This window comes from Papilio polytes, unplaced genomic scaffold (genome assembly GCF_000836215.1).
Source record: "Papilio polytes unplaced genomic scaffold, Ppol_1.0 DF824169.1, whole genome shotgun sequence".
NCBI classification, from domain to species: domain Eukaryota; kingdom Metazoa; phylum Arthropoda; class Insecta; order Lepidoptera; family Papilionidae; genus Papilio; species Papilio polytes.
In genome coordinates this window covers 772446-789554 of record NW_013525035.1, presented here as the reverse complement: position 1 = coordinate 789554, position 17109 = coordinate 772446, and the positions used below count along the sequence as shown (strand labels likewise).

The 17109-nt window shown below is 34.9% G+C and overlaps 1 protein-coding gene across 4 annotated transcripts in view; it reads left to right on the top strand.

Annotated features, from left to right (window-relative positions):
* The window catches only part of LOC106111420 (muscle calcium channel subunit alpha-1-like), a 47651-nt gene that overhangs the window by 29871 nt on the left and 671 nt on the right, over positions 1-17109 (top strand). Inside the window, exons 18-46 of one of the 4 annotated variants that reach the window (XM_013293507.1) lie at positions 912-1027; positions 1252-1399; positions 1952-2078; positions 2816-2979; positions 3358-3445; positions 3534-3641; positions 4625-4677; positions 5059-5196; positions 5561-5675; positions 6009-6139; positions 6345-6489; positions 7242-7322; positions 7848-7961; positions 8216-8242; positions 8810-9004; positions 9079-9175; positions 9406-9572; positions 10168-10265; positions 10344-10432; positions 10716-10856; positions 11659-11824; positions 12264-12272; positions 13124-13289; positions 13704-13812; positions 13948-14029; positions 14357-14449; positions 15016-15056; positions 15950-16026; positions 16802-16908. In XM_013293507.1, coding sequence (XP_013148961.1) covers positions 912-1027; positions 1252-1399; positions 1952-2078; positions 2816-2979; positions 3358-3445; positions 3534-3641; positions 4625-4677; positions 5059-5196; positions 5561-5675; positions 6009-6139; positions 6345-6489; positions 7242-7322; positions 7848-7961; positions 8216-8242; positions 8810-9004; positions 9079-9175; positions 9406-9572; positions 10168-10265; positions 10344-10432; positions 10716-10856; positions 11659-11824; positions 12264-12272; positions 13124-13289; positions 13704-13812; positions 13948-14029; positions 14357-14449; positions 15016-15056; positions 15950-16026; positions 16802-16908 — 3192 coding nt within the window. Of the gene's footprint in view, positions 1-911; positions 1028-1251; positions 1400-1951; positions 2079-2815; positions 2980-3357; positions 3446-3533; positions 3642-4624; positions 4678-5058; positions 5197-5560; positions 5676-6008; positions 6140-6344; positions 6490-7241; positions 7323-7847; positions 7962-8215; positions 8243-8809; positions 9005-9078; positions 9176-9405; positions 9573-10167; positions 10266-10343; positions 10433-10715; positions 10857-11658; positions 11825-12263; positions 12273-13123; positions 13290-13703; positions 13813-13947; positions 14030-14356; positions 14450-15015; positions 15057-15949; positions 16030-16801; positions 16909-17109 lie in introns of those variants that run through there. The other 3 variants (XM_013293509.1, XM_013293508.1, XM_013293510.1) reach the window with 3 other exon arrangements.

Sequence of the window (17109 nt, the reverse complement as noted above, 5' to 3'; positions counted from 1 at the left end):
GCGAGTTCTTTGACTAAACAATCGCACACTGTTGTGAGATTGTCGATTGTTTTACAGCCAAGTCAACTGTTTAGCACAACTAAAAATCGCGTACTGAGCGCTCCATATAGGAATCAAAGTGAGACTTATGGATAAGATACGAAATGAGTATGTTAGAGGAAGTTTGAGAGTAGCCCCAGTGGTTGAGAAGGTAAGGAGTAAAAGGTTAGCATGGTATGGGCGTGTTATGAGGAGGGGTGAATCGCATGTTACAAGGAGAACGTTAGTTATGAGTGTGGAGGTACACCGGTAGAGGTAGACCTAGAAAGAGATGGATGGATTGTGTAAAAGGTGACATGATCAAAAAGGGAGTGATGACTGAGATGACGTATGATAGAGTTATGTGGAGGACAAAAACCTATTGCGCCGACCTTACGGGAGTAGGATAGGGGGATGATGATGGACTAAGCAGTTGTGCGATAGTTTAGTCAAAGGTGTGACGCTCTTATCATCTAAGAATGATTGTAAATTGAAAAAGTATGCCTAAGTAAATGCGATGTTATAATTTCAATGCAGCCATAATAAAAAATACAAGAAAGTAGCCAGGTAAGAGAACTATCAGTATTATAGACTTGACTTTAATGTAACCTATTTTATATATTTATACCGGATTTCAACAAGATCTGTTAAGCCATTCTGGAGATACATTATAACAAACTTCCATTCATCACAATATTGAAGTGACCGCTGCCCATAAATGTATGCAATTGCAGATGCGTTGCTAATTAATGGATAAAGAAAGGCACAGAAAGAAGATAATTTTCCTCTTTATGCGTCTGTCGCCAAATCCACCCCTCCTTCCCATCATTTCCTTATGAGAAGGGAAATTTGACTAAATTCCTTTGGAAATTTAATTTCTTTTATGTCTTTAGATCAGAGCATGAATATGAAGAAACTGGTTCGGAGGAAGAAGAAGTAGAAGAGCAAGAACAAGAAGAAAGAGACAACGTTAATGAAGTACTAGTCAATAATGATGTCAAACAGAATGGTAATGTTAAAATTAGTCGTTGATTTTTAAACTAATTGTTCGTCTGCGCGAAATTAAAAAATATAGCATTTGTTACTCACAGATAAATTACCTTTCTAACGGTGGTAGAATTTTTAAAATCGGCCTAGTAGTTTTTGAGTCATTCCAATACATACAAAAACACAAATCTTTCCTCTTTATAATATTAGAATATATATAGATTATTTTACCACCTTTGTTTCTAGGAGATGTAAAGAAAGAAGAACCACAGCCTATGAAGCGGCAGCCGACTGTGTCAGCACGCCCGCGACGGCTCTCAGAAGTTGAGATCAAAACTCAAGAAAAACCGATACCAGATGGCAGCAGTTTCTTTATATTTTCTAAAACTAATTGGTAAATTAATTTTATTTGTAACTAACTTTCTCCCGCAATTCAGTTCTCGTGGAATTAAAAAAGTAAAACTAAGTAGCCTATGTGTTCTTCCAGACTATCCTCTACATCTATGCCAAATTTCATCAACATCCATTCAGTAGTTTAGGCTACAAACATCCATCTAAACTTTCGCATTTATAATATTAGTAATATTTTGCAGCATTAGCATATCTACTATTATGGTAGTTTTGTAATATATAATGATTGTGCTCCGTACTCTCATTAAAAAAAGTTCTTTTTTTTTATAATACAAGGTGGCAAACGAGCAAGCGTCCAAGTGAATCCACCGAAATGGAAAGCGACCCTTGCTCATACATATCCGCAATAGCAGATGCGTTGCCTATCCTTAATTGACGGAGGAGGAGGTGCACATAAAGAGGACATTTCCCCTTCCTGTGCGTCTCCTCCACCGTCAAATCCACTTTTCCTTCCCATTCTTAAGAGAAGGGGGAAATGGGAAAGGGAAGTTCTTCTCTTTAGGGTATGTTGAATGCAATTTTTTAAAATCTTCAGGTTCCGTGTGACATGTTACAAAGTGCAAAACAACTCGTGGTTCAAGAATTTAATCTTGCTGTGTATTTTGGCGTCGTCTATTATGTTGGCTATGGAGGAGCCCGTGCCTACTGGAGTTACTAACGAGGTAGTATAATAACTTTGTTTTTTTTTATCTATTGATCTTATGGCTTTTTCATTAGTAGTAACTTTGATTCTCTTTTGTGGTTCTTTTATAGGTTTATTTCAATACTTAGTAAATTAGTTGTAGAGCAGGCTTCTTTGAATTAACAATCGCACAACTGCTGTGCGATTGTCGATTGTTTCGCAACCAATTCAACTGTTTAGTTGCACAACTAACAATCGAGTTGTGTACCTTCATATAAGCACATAGGAATCAAAGCGAGACTAAGCAATTGTGCGATAGTTTATTCAAAGTAATAAATTCTACGTAATAAACATAGCCTCTGTTAATTTGATATAACTTTTATACTCTGAAGTTATTTTTCACAAATTTCAATTTCTATTATTATTGTCCATATATCTTTATTTCTTATTCTCTATATAATTCATTTTACAAGATTTGATGTAAAAATAAAATAAAACATATATAAAAAATAGAGCCCCACCGGCTGCGGAATCCGATGACTCAAGCAACCAGTGGTCAGGGCTGCAGAGACAGGAACCTCCTCACTATTCGTGCGGTTTCTAAAATAACCGCCTTTTGAATCGGGCCCTTAATCCAACTGTCTAGCGAGAGCTTCTTGAGGTGTTGTTCGAAGTTCTTCGCTATTAGCCCGTGTACCGAAACTATTATTATTGTTATTGTCTGGGTCATTTTCAGATTTAACTTATATGACAACTAATATATGTTTTAAATTCCAGATCCTTCGTAAAATCGACTACTTCTTCACAACAGTGTTCACAATAGAATTAATATTGAAGCTTATTACTTATGGTTTTATATTGCACAAGGATGCCTTCTGTCGCTCAGCTTTCAATTTACTGGACTTGTTGGTCGTTATCGTCTCCCTCGTCTCGCTTACTGGGTAAGGGTCCAGATTATTTTCTCCTTAATTATTCTTAAGCAACGAGATTAGTAAATGATTATTCAATTATTTTTGGTTTTGAAACTTATGTATAGACAGTTTGGTCTACTCTTTAATATCCTTTTTACGATTCTGGAATAGAGGGAGGGATGGGGTCACTGTTCCTCCATCTGGCGATGCATATGCATGTAACTTAGATCCAAGATTCTCTAGCTCTTAAGCAAAAGGACATTATGTCAATAAATCTATTCATTTTTATACTCTATATTTACAGTTCTCGGTAAAAAGTATCCGATATAAATCAGGGTTTGAGATAACCCAAGTAGTTGTTTAAGTTTTAAGTGTATTAAAATAAATAATACGTTTATGTGTTAACAGGTCAAATAATGTGTCGTTCATAAAAATTCTTCGAGTATTTCGAGTTTTGAGGCCCTTAAGAGCAATCAACAGAGCTAAAGGACTAAAGGTCAGTTTATGGATAATTATGGTACAAATATATTAGGTAATATTCTAGTATTTGTAAATGGAATTCTTTTTTTATTAATTGTTTCTAGCACGTAGTTCAGTGCGTGATTGTCGCTATAAAAACAATTGGCAACATTTTGCTGGTGACAAATCTTCTTCAATTCATGTTCGCGGTAATGGGGGTGCAAATGTTCAAGGTAGGGTCGACGATATTTTTACATTTAAAAAATATTTTTTTTTTGCAAATTTTTTTGTCAATTTTTTTTCTGTTAACGACACCTTTGGGTCAATCTTTTTTAATATCTCGAAGTAAGTATTCATGATAGAAATTAGTACAGATTGCCATAAGTCATCTGATTTCGTTTCGTGTGTGTGCGGCTTTTGTTCGTTTTATTACGAAAAATAGATTTTACTAACAACCTGTTTTTTTTTTTCGCTTTTGCCCGTGGGTCCAAAATATCGCTGAATAGGTTTTGCATGGTTTTGTGTTTTTTTAATAATAAAACAGCCCAAAGGTGTTGTGGTGTTCATTTTTTGTTTTAAATGTGATTTTTTGGACTCAGAAAAGAGTAAAAAAGCTTTACTGTGTTTAATTTGCACAATCCCTACCTTGACATTTTCGCTCTATCAGTTCGAGTGAGGTACTTTTATTATTGTGTTTTATTTTTTTGTACCTTTTTAACGGTCAGATCAGGACACTGGCAATTTTTTGATCGTTTTTTCTTTTTTTGTTTAGGCGAAATTCCGTTTTTGATTTTTTTAAGTTTCTAACGTTGTTTTTTGTTTCATTTTGTTGCACATGTAAATATTCAACGATATTGGCATAAACTGGTGGAAAAACCTTGTCATCCGGTAATGTAATTGTTGAATGTGGAATGATTATTAAATATGTAATAAATAGTATGTTGTTAAATGTGTTTTTGCATCGATTAAATCTATCGGAAACATATTCGTTATTAACCATATGTTGCAATTTATGTTTGCTGTGTTGGGCATTCAGTTGTTTAAGGTATGTTTTTGTCCTTGTCACCTTAATTGTTATAGTCTTAAGGTTTACTTTGCAATGTCCTTGCTAATTGTGCTTTGCTTTGTGTTAACGAAGCGAGGTCAGGTGATTGTTTTGGATTATTTTATGCATTTGATTGAATTTTTTTATTTTCTAAATCAAGTTTGATTTCAGGGGAAGTTTTTTAAATGCAGTGATATAACCAAAGTCACAGAACAAGAATGCCGGTAAGGAAAATTTTTTTTTTAATTACTTCCACTTTATGGTTCGAAATTTTGAATTAAATGGAAGAACTTATGGCATCACAGCCGATACTAAAAGAATCTTATTACTATGTTTAGAGGGATGAGAGTTTTGTTTTATATTTGAATTTCACAACTAAAAAAAGGATTATGTGGATGGCTACAAAGTAGAAATACAGTTAAAAGCATGGATTGATTGTGTGAAAGAGGATATGACGACAAATGGGGTGAATTTAGATATGACGGATGATAGAGATGTATAGAAGAGCAATACTGTGCCGACCCTCCATAAGGGATAAGGGCACGTACATGGTATTAAGAATTTATAATTTTAACGAGTATGATGCACTTTTATATTAATTTTAGAGGATCTTACCTCGTATATGAGAATCAGAAACCATCTATACAGGACAGAGTTTGGATGAAGAATAAATTTAACTTCGATGATGTTCTTAACGGAATGCTTACTCTATTCACTGTGTCTACGTTTGAAGGCTGGCCAATGTAAGTATTGAAATTACATGCTACTATTAGTTGTTCTTGTCATTAGAGTAATTGCATTATCTACTCTATCTTGACCATAAAGTCATCTTTGTTTTGTAGCTATAATATCATCATCTCCCCTGCCTTCCCTACTCCCGTAAGGCCGCACCGGGTTTTCGTCCTCCAAATAAATATCATCCATCATCTCAGTTATCACTCCCTTGTAATATACTTCAGGAATAAATTGGCTCGTTTTCTTCCTTAAATAATCTTTCTGTTTTGTTAGGGTTCATATATTTACATACTAAACAATCTAAGAATTGTGTTTAAATTTTAAGGATATTTAAGATTTACCAGTGTATGTAGTTCTTTTATAATTTCACAGATTACTTTCAACGTCAATGGACTCTAACGACGAGGATCACGGACCAATAGAAAATTCTAGACCACTTGTAGCGTTCTTTTACATCAGTTATATTATTGTAATTGCGTTCTTCATGGTAAATATAGCTTTTTATTTTTGGTTTATTAAACATCATACTAATATTATAAATGCGATAGTTTATGAGATGGATGTTAGTTTGTCGAATAAATTGCTGAACGGATCTCGATGAAATATGGCACAGTCTAGAAGAACATATGAGATACTAACTTTTGTTTTTTTTTTACCTCTCGGTCGCAGTCGCGGGCGAAACGAAGTATATAATAGACTTTCATCTATTACTAGATATAAAAAAAACAGATACTTTATTCTTTTTATTGATTTGGTTTATTTAAAAACCTCTGTAAATTGTGCAAATTACTTTAATGTCTGTTAATATTTCTTAATTCAGGTCAATATATTCGTCGGTTTCGTCATAGTGACATTTCAAAAGGAGGGTGAGCAGGAGTTCAAAGACTGCGAACTGGATAAAAATCAAAGGAACTGCATTGAGTTCGCTCTCAAAGCGAAGCCTGTTAGAAGGTAAATTATAAATTTCACGTGTAAGCAATTTTCAAACACTCGTGCAGTTTTTTTAATATACGCCGGCAAACAATCCAAATCACCAACTGAATACCAAAATAACGAAGCAACTCTGTCCATAGACATCCTTAAATGCAAATGAACATGTCTTAATATAGACATTAATAAACATAATAATAATTGATTTTTAAATCCTTCCATACAGATACATACCGAAGCACCGTATCCAGTACAAGACCTGGTGGTTTGTGACGTCACCGCGCTTCGAATACGTCATATTTTTCTTCATTGTGCTGAACACCATCGCTCTTATGATGAAGTTTCACAACGCTTCTCCGGAATATAAGAGGGTATGAAATTTTTGTCAATATTCTATGTTATAATATAGTTATGTGGAAAATAAACCTGCTAAGCCTTGCAGGAGTAGGATAAGAAGGAAGACGATGATTCTTATTTAAAAAAATCTTCTGCTAACGACTTTCTGCATGGAATTACACACCCAGAGTAAGTAAAAATATAGTGGACACAGAAGTCGTTGGATACGGAAGGTTGAACGCATTTTGTTGAAAGTTTCGGAGAAGGCGTATATCTAGCAATGGGCAAATAAAAGCTAATGATGATGAAATAAATCAAATAATTAACAATGGTAGTGCCCACTTTAACATGTTAGCACTGCAGGGCCGGCACGCCCAAAGTAATACCACGACCACACAGAAAACAGGCGTGAAATGGAACCAATTCCGTGTTTCATCTGATGAGTGTGGTGCCGGAGGCCTAATTTAAGTCCCTTACTCTTTACCACCCTTTTCTTATAAGGAGAGGATGGGAAGGGGAAGTGGATTTGACGGTGTAGGAGATGCATAGGAAGGGGTAATATCCTCTTTATGTGCGTCTCCTCCTCCGTCGGATAAGGGTAGGCAACGCATCTGCAATTGAGGATGTCTATGGGCAGCGGTCGCTTCGCCATTTTGGCGGCTGCAGGTGGCCGCTTGCTCGTTTGCCACCTTATGTTAAAAAAAAAATTAAAAAGAGAAATTAATCAAAGACCATCTTTTTAATTTTAAATCACGTTACAAATTTTATGCAAGCTTTTTTATTTCAGGTATTAGATTACTTAAACATGCTCCTAACTACGGTGTTTATGCTTGAATTTATTTTCAAACTGGCAGCATTCCGTTTCAAGGTAAAATCTAATAACAATATTTACGAAATAAAAAAAAAACCTTTATTGTTAGGTCAGTCCTTCTATATGACCAGTTATTTTACCACTTAAAAAAAATAATACTAAGGAATCTTGACTAAATGGTCCGTGTGGCGTTTTGAAAAACCTTCTTACTCAAACGGGTTTAGTTTTATGTGGACATTCTCTAAACTGCCTTGCACAATACAAATACAAAACTAACAATAAATTGTTTGGGTGTCATCTCATAACAAAGGTTGGATATAGCATGAAATTTGAAATCATTAGCTCTATATAAAGAAGTGTGACGTGAAATTAAAAATGAATAAAACATAGACTATGTTACTTTTTAATGGTGTGAGAATTGTTGAAATAGGTCAAGTAGATTTTGAGTTATTTCAATAAATACAAAAGTACAAATCTTTCCTCTTTATAACATTAGTATACACTAGTACTTTTGTACAATAAGGGAAGGTTTCAGTCAAGATGTGCTATGTACAATTTTGATGCCATATTTTTTGTTTTCAGAATTATTTTGGTGACGCTTGGAACACGACTGACTTCATATTAGTAGTGGGCAGTATTATAGATATCGTGGTAACGCAAGCCAATGAAAATAACCCCAAATTGATGCCCGGCGGTGTAAGTTGTTTTTAAAGTAAACTGTCTCTCTTTTATTTGTTTTCTTTTTCTTTTCTAGTTTTTTTATTCTATTACTAACTTGCACATTCTCTGAATATAGGATTATAGTTCAATTGTTTTAATAATTCGTCTTATTGAAGGACGATTTATTCTGGTTGCTAACAATGTAACCAGATAATAGTGAGAAATAAATTATCTGAATATGGTATTATTAGAAACTGATTTAAATAATTTCGTCCTGTTCAAATTTTCAGATAATTCCATCTAACGGAAATGAGGAGGTATGAGATTTGAAAATATATAAAACCCTGTAGTATTTTGGATAATCATTTAATACGGAAATTTTAGAATATCTTAGCACAAACCTAACTATATTTTCCATTTCCTCTTCTTTTGTCCGTATGTCTACTTGATTAATCTAATTAAATTTATTACACTTTGATAAGTCAAGCTTCTTGAAAGAATGTGGGGATAGTGTATGATCAAATCTGTACGTGGTTGACTGGCATAGTCACCATTTACTTATGGTAGGCTCTGAGCTCCTCAGTGGGGACGTATAGCTGGTGATGATGCTTGATGTTAAGTGTTGGCAAAGCATTTGTAACTGCAGATGTGGACAACAATCATTGCGCTATTTTTGGCTATACCAATTGGTTGTTAGCTCCTTTGCCAACTTTAAAAAAGTTTGAAGCTTTATTGGTACTTAATGATTGTGTTGAATGGAAATGTAAAGAAGTATGAAAGATTTGAGCCACAATTCTGCTAAATTTTGAGTATGAGAGTTTTCAAATCTCAGAATTGTGAAATTAATTTTCAATAATACTCAAATTTAAATTATCATTTTCCAGAACACTCAAACAATTGGACTGAAGTATATCACATTCTTTCGTCTCTTTCGTGCGATGCGTTTGATTAAATTGCTCTCCCGAGGTGAACGAATACGAACTCTTCTGTGGACATTTATAAAGTCATTTCAAGCTCTACCTTACGTTGCTCTACTGATTGTTCTACTGTTCTTCATCTACGCTGTGGTTGGGATGCAGGTACCTTTATTACTTTCCGTTATCTCGGATTTCTTTTGTTTACTAAATGTGCTAATAGAAACTTAAAATTGCAGTTATTTGGCAGAGTGGAGTTTTCGGATACAATATCAAGAAACAATAATTTCAGAACTTTCGGCGGTGCAGTAATGGTTTTGTTTAGATCTGCTACAGGTGAACTAATATTTTTAACTAGCTATTGCCCGTGAGTTTCTTTCGAGTAATGAAATATACCATAATCTTCTCGAATATGTTCTACATTTGTGCCAAATTGTATCTAGATCTGTTGAGCAATTTCGGAGATACTTTCTAACAAACATTTATCTAAACTTTCGCATTTATAATATTAGTAAAACGTAAGATTAAAAAGTTTTGTTCTTCGAGTTCTGAACTGTTGTTCTCAGGTGAAGCATGGCAAGACATAATGATGTCTCTCTCCCCCAACGGCGCGGAGCTGCCGGGAGAGCAGGTCCGCTGCATCGGCAACGCCACCGACATCTCTGAAGAAGTCTGCGGCACTATCCTCGCCTTCCCTTACTTCATATCCTTCTCTCTGCTTTGTACTTTCCTGGTTAGTAGATTTTTTAATCTTTCTATATTAATTAAGTAAAATATCTACCAGGCTATTCACAATATGCTACCGACGAGTTCTGGGATACTTTGGACATATTGCTCGAAGACAACCGGACAATCTGGACAAACTGGTAGTGGTTGGAAAAATCGAGGGTAAAAGGTCACGAGGGCGTTCACCTACCCGATGGACCGATCAGGTGCAGTCCATACTGGGACTCAACATCCCGACTGCCCTAAGACGTGCCGAAGACAGGGCGGCGTGGAGGCAGCTGGTAGATGAAACGGTAAAGGCGTACCAGGGCGAGCACGACCTTCAGCAATGAAGATACGAAGAAGAAGAAGAATATTAATTAAGTAACAATATATTTAAGAACGGGTTTACATTTTTCAATAAACTATCGCACAACTGTTGTGTGATTGTTGATTGTATCGCAGCCAATTTAGTTGCACAACTAAAAATCGAGTAGTGCGAACCTTCATATCAGCTCATAGGAATCAAAGCGAGACTTAACAGTTGTTAACAGTTGTTAAGTCTCGCTTTGATTCCATTTAATCTAAGGTGTGCGCGCGCTCTAAATGTCTAAAAATTTCAGATCATCAATTTGTTCGTGGCAGTTATTATGGATAACTTCGATTACCTGACGAGAGATTGGTCTATATTGGGACCACATCATTTGGACGAATTTGTCAGGTATAGGCTTTTATTTTTTTTATTACAATCATTTAAGTGTAGATATTTGTAGATGAAATTATTGTATTTATTTTACAGGTTATGGAGTGAATATGACCCAGATGCAAAAGGAAGGATCAAGCATTTGGACGTGGTTACTTTGTTGAGAAAAATTAGTCCGCCTTTAGGTAATAACATTTTATAATTGGACTTTCAGATACGAGTCAAATCTCTTCGTAATTTTCTGTCATAAAACTCTAGCAGCCTTACGAATAAAGCCTTACAAGTAAACTGAGTATAAGAAAATATTATAGTACAAATTTTGCTTTTAAAAATTTGTACTAACATTTATACTCAGTTTATTCCTAAGTTTAACTTTATACCGCGTTTATTTGTAAGGCTGTAGAAGTCGTTCATCAATCGAACAGCTTTCTGCAAATATTTGTTAGTTCTTAACTATTATTTTCTCAGGTTTCGGCAAGCTATGTCCACATCGTACAGCGTGCAAGCGATTAGTTTCAATGAATATGCCTCTCAACTCCGATGGTACTGTCAACTTCAATGCTACATTATTTGCTGTTGTGCGAACACAGCTGCAGATCAAAACTACAGGTTTGGATCTCAGATATATTGCTTTCCTCTTTCAAACTCATCATCAACTTGCCCTTATCCCCTTACGGATGCTCGGTACAGTATGTACTCTTCCATACACCTCTATCAGCCGTCATTTCTGAATCCACTCCTTTCTTAAGCATATCCTCTTTCACACAATCGATACTTCGGTCTTCCTCTACCTTTGTAGCCACATTTAATCTTAAACTCATTCCTCTTTCAAACTGCGATAGTGTTATCTAGTTTTAATAAAATAAGCGTATAACCCAAAGTAAGTTGTAAAACAATTCGACGATTACCTTAAACTCTGGTTTTATTTTTCGGAAGACACGACTTGCTCAGAATTAATTCTTTTTTTTATATCATAAGGTGGAAAACGAGCAAGCGGCCACCTAGATCCGCCAAAATGACTATCGACCACTGCCCATAGACATCCTGAATTGCAGATGCGTTGCCTAATCAAAATGTCTTAGGGGGAGACGCACAAAAAGAGGATATTTCCCCTTGCTATGCGTCTCTTCCAGCGTCGAATCCACTTTCCCATTCAATCCTTTCTTTATAAGAAAATGGTGGAACGAGAAAGGGACTAAAATTAGGCCTCACACTCATCAGACAAAACGCGGGATTACTCCCACTTCACGACTGTCTTCTGTGTGGTCGTGGTAATACACCGGGCGAGCCGCCCCATTAGTGCGAAGATGTTAAAACGGGCTCTACCATTCTAAAATAATGACTTTGATCAGGTTTATGGTTAAGGTCACAGTATAATTTGAGATTAATATGCTTTATTCTAATAAAACAGGAGTCATAGACGAGTGTAACACGGAACTGAGAGCTATCATCAAAAAGATCTGGAAGAGAACGTCACCGAAGCTTCTAGACCAAGTGGTGCCACCTCCAGGAGATCCCAATGAAATAACTGTGGGCAAGTTCTATGCAACTTTCCTTATACAAGATTATTTCAGAAGGTATGCAAGTATTTATTGTCTTCTATCAAAAGTAGAATTCTAAAAGTAATTACTGACTATATACTAAAATCTCAGTTGTCGATAGAATTGTTAATAATATGTAGTTTTTCTTTCAAATTTTAACTAGTTACCTATCGTCGTTCATTCTTGGTATAAAATGATCTTTAGAGCGGGAGCATACTTTTGACTAAAAATCGCACAACTGTTCTGTTTCGTAGCCTTCAACTGTTTAGTTAAAAAAAGTAAAAATCCAGTAGTGTGCGCTTCATTTGGGCTCATAGGAATCAAAGCACGACTTGAGCAATAGTTTAGTCAAAGGTGTGCGATCTTAACCTACAAGTAATTGATGATTGAAAAATAATCAATAAAGTATGTAATTCTTCGATTCCCAGTTTAATATTTGTAATCAAAATTAACACGAATTATTTCTATTTTATAGGAACCATGCGTAAGTGAATCAAAGTTTAAGCAACTCCGAATCAAAATACGCTGTATTTATGCTTTTGTGCCCCGGTGTTTGTTGATCGATAATGTGACATCGCTCTGATGAACCCGAGGCCTGGCTTCACAGTTTTCTACCCTTTTTTCGAAGTTTTGATTGTGAATGCTCTCTTACACTGATACAATCGCCTTTATAACAAACCTTATCTATGTTAGTTGTATATCGATTAATCGATTTATTTTATCACTATCTAGTGTATGACATAACTAGGGATGTGATGAAATCGATGATATAAAAATCGATTTAATTTATATTTGTTCGGAATCTTTTAGGACATCAAATGTAGGTTTGGTTTTGTTATATTGTTTTAGTTAAAGATGATTGTATTTTTATATACACAAAGTGTTTTATTTTCAGCTTTTCTGCATTTTTAAGGATATTTCATTGTTATTGGACAGTCACAGCATGTTTTTCTCAATTATAATATCAAAACGTTCCAAAGCATGTTTTCTCCTTGTGTAACATTTTGTTGTTCACTCGCTTTCGATTATTGCACATTCGTCCGATCACTTTTGTTTTGCTGATTTTACGTGTTCTAGCGTGATATTGTGTTCAGGATTTGCATGTGAAAAGGCGTTTACTACAATTGGCTTCATCTAACATATCGATTTAAATTCACATAGAGAAGACATGTTTTTGGAATAGAGGTAATCTTTAATCAATGTACAAAAAAGATACAAAATTTTAGGTTTATTCCAAATTTTGGCACTTCATTTTCAAATGTCGAAGATTTTTACTAATACACGAAAATTCCCGAATTACAAGAATTTTGGTCTTTACATAATTTGGTATGACAGGTTTAGGAAACGTAAAGAGCAAGCTGCAGCAGCTTCAGTTCAGAACAATCAGATGACACTACAAGCAGGTCTAAGGACTCTACACGAAGCAGGACCTGAACTCAAACGAGCTATCTCTGGAAACCTGGATGAGATTACTCCAGAAGCTGTTGAACCAATGCATAGGGTGAGTTAAAAACGCTCTAATGTCTCCCTTATTCCATTAATATAGAGTCAAAGACGTTTAAAAATATACAGACGAGGTAATAAACAAAATTTTTTCACCGGTACTTTCTTTGAAAGGTACTATATCAGTTGTCAATTTTAGTAAGCCACCTCGCGTTCTAGTTTTGATATGATATTTCAAGAAACAATAAAAATCTCCGTCTTTTGTTATATTGACTGGTTGTGACGATTAACCAATACTCGTAGATAGCGTTAATGGATCATGTGAAACATGACTCGAAAGAAGTATCACTATGCCTCGTTTACATGTTTTTTGAATCTGTGTCATGTCTGTCATCGAGAGCATTATATCTTCAAATGCTGTCTAAAATTATTATTATTTATGATTCTTTATAACTGTAGAAAAATCTTACAGCGCAATCATACATTATTCGGAGCTGTGTGGACAACCTTCAAGAAACGTGGTCGAGACGGTTTCTACAAACCACCAGAGCCTCGGCCTGAGAGGAAAACAACCAGTAAAGGTAGGAATAAAAAATCTAAAGGTGACCGTAACCTGCAGGGGTAGGCAGATGCTACGGACCTCCATTTGATGTAGTCCTCGCTTGGTGTTGGTCGTGGCTTCTTTTTCCGTATTTATCTAGATTGTACTATTTCAGGAGCATCTAAGGCTGGTCAATCACTTAGTTTGATGATGCAACGAGAATTGGGATTAGACGGAAAAATGCCAGAAGACGATTCGTAAGTATTCTCTAGAATAAGATAATTTCCATTAGTTTTACAGTAAGGAAGAAAATCCGATAAAAACTCTGATATAAGTCATAATAAATAGTCATGGTCCAAAGAATCATCCCTGTGGAATCCAGACAATTTTTATAAGGAAAACTCATTTACACATAAAATTATTGAAAGATGTTATTGGAATTGTTTACAAAGACTTATTTTTTACTGTAAAATTTTAAATTGTATATGTTTTTTTCATAATAACAAAGAATTTTCTTTTATCATATTCATCAAAAGCTTTCCTAAATACTAATACAAATGGAATTTTATTACTTTTGTATAAAGGAAATTTGATGATGGTCATCAAAGTGATGAAGAGATAGCCATGCAGCCTTTACTGCATGGAAAGGACTCGGAGAGAATATTCAGAGTTATTGAGTAAGTAGATTTTTATTAGTTAATTCTAATAAGGGTTAAGAAAATTGCAAGGAAATGAATACTACAGGAGACCTTGAAGTAAATGATCTAAGTAATGATAAAAAGGTATAGTTTATTAAGGATCTGTCCCACCAAATTGTAAATTGTCTGATAATCCAACCTGTAAAATATGTGATGGAAATACCAGATTTTGTTACTTTATCTAACTGTGACGTGTTTAAGCTATCTGAGCCTTCAGCCAGTGGTGAGACAGGCCCTAAATATTTTCTTAACCCGAATTATATATAACTTGTTATTTCAGATATCTGTATATTACTTTTTTCTAAATTTAGTTGCGTAATTTTGTATATTTCCTTTAATTTTGTTAAGTTTTTCCTTAAATGTTGTATATGTTTTGTCACATCATGGCACATTAAAATATTTATTACTTTATACTGGGTCATTATTATCCATTATTATTATCTTAATAGATATATTACTGATAATTTTACGCACTCCGTTTAACTAAAGGAGTTATTCAAATAATGACATCAGTATTGAGTATTGAATAACGTTGACGTTTCCAGAAAAACATCCAACGATTTAATCCAGAATATGAGAAACAACCGTAAGTTAGTTTTAGTGTGTTGTGATTGTGTTATTTTAACATCTTAGTTTAACTATGTTTTTTGGCTTCTTATTTATTTTCATTTATGTGTTCGCTTTTTTATAATACTATCTTTCGCCCGCAACTCCGTCTGCGTGGAATTAAAAAATAGCAAAAGCAAGTAGCCTATGTGTTCTTTCAGACTATCCTCTACATCTATACCAAATTTCATCGAGATCCGTTCAGCAGTTTAAGCTACAAACTTTAACAGACATCCATCCATCTAAACTTTCGCATTTATAATATACTAGCTATTGCCCGCGACTCCGTCCGCGTGGAACTAAAATATACAAGTGAGTAGCCTATGTGTTCTTCCGGATTTTCCTCTACATCTATACCAAATTTCATCGAGATCCGTTCAGCAGTTTAGGCTATAAACTCTAACAAACATCCATCCAAACTTTCGCATTTATAATATTACGAGTAGTATTTATAATATTAGTAAAAAGTAAGAAGTATGATTGCTTTTATGTTTTTTTTATTGCATTTGTATATTTATTTTTTTCACCATCAGCCACGTTCTAAAATTGTATTGACGGTTATTGTTACTAAAAATGTGTAATAACTTTTATTTATGTTTGAACTAATGATCATTTTACTATTTTTAAGCATCTCAGTGTTAAGCCAAAAATAGTGTTAACCTGTACAAAATCTAAAAAAATGCTTCATTATCAACAAACAAACGAATGTGGTCTATTAAGCATGCTGTTAGCGTTAACAACAGTCCTAGTACTTCTTGTTTGTTTCTTACTTCGATATATTTAAAAAAAAAAAAACTTTGTTTTGAGACTAAAACTGCTTCACCGATGACCATAAGAATAATTGCTTACTGCATATGTTACTGTTATTCACAGATCGTGACAGAAAACCCAGACAGAACGACGCCGTGCCTTATTGTGTAGAGAATCCAGCGGAGAACCTTATCGCCAGAGTAAGTAGTCCTGACATCTTTATATACTCTATACTTAACATAATAAAGCGTAAACATATACTACTTCGTAGCGTAGGATATTTTTGTAAAATGCTTACTTTAACAAAAAGCCCTACATTTACGACACGCTTTAGGCTATATATTTTTAAACTTAGGGGGTAAATGTTTTGGATAAAAACCCCAATGTTGGAAAGAGACCATAAGTTGTTGCCAACATCAAGGAAGCAAGATTGCCAAGGTTTGTCATGTCATGTCATTTTGACATTTGCAATTAATAATTTGACAAATGTAAACAATAAAATTCACAATTTCATGTAGTTGAAGCCGCACGGAAAAAGCTAGTTTCATTATAAAGAGTGTGAGAGGATTTGGAAAGAATTTGTCACAACATGTAACAGAATTACAGAATATATTGACGTGACGCCTGTCACTTATTTAAGGCCTGTCCCATCAAATTGTAAATTGTCTTATAACAATCCATCGTGTGATGAAAATTTTGGTTTTTGTTCTCTTATCTGACAGTGATGTCATTTTAAATCTATCTGAGTTTCTATCATACAGTGGTGGGACAACCCTTAGTCTTAACATTACAACGGTCGAGTACATTATAGATGCTGCACGTAAATTTAACTAAGGGTTTCGATTGAAAAACGTGTATAAAATCTTGTCATCTCTCTCATCCTGCTTGAGAAAACAGAGACAACAATAAGTGTATCGGTCACGATGGACTGTAACGAACGTTGAATTAAGGACCATTACCATGGTATACTTTCAGGTACTGATGGAGCAGGGTCTGGGCAAGTACTGCGATAAGGACTTCATTCAGAGCACCTCCCGCGAGATGCAGGAGGCGCTCGACCTCACACAGGAGGAGATGGACACGTGAGGACTTTACATACTAGCTTTGCGAGAGGATTTGTTTATATTTATTGATGATGATAATAGAGGCATTATTCAAGTCCCTTTTCTCCTTTTCTTGAGAGGAAAACATGATAAGGAAACGTGGATCTGACGGTGGTGGCGCATAGGAAGGGGAAATATCCTCTTTATGTGTGTTTCCTCCTTCGATTAAGGGTCAGCAAC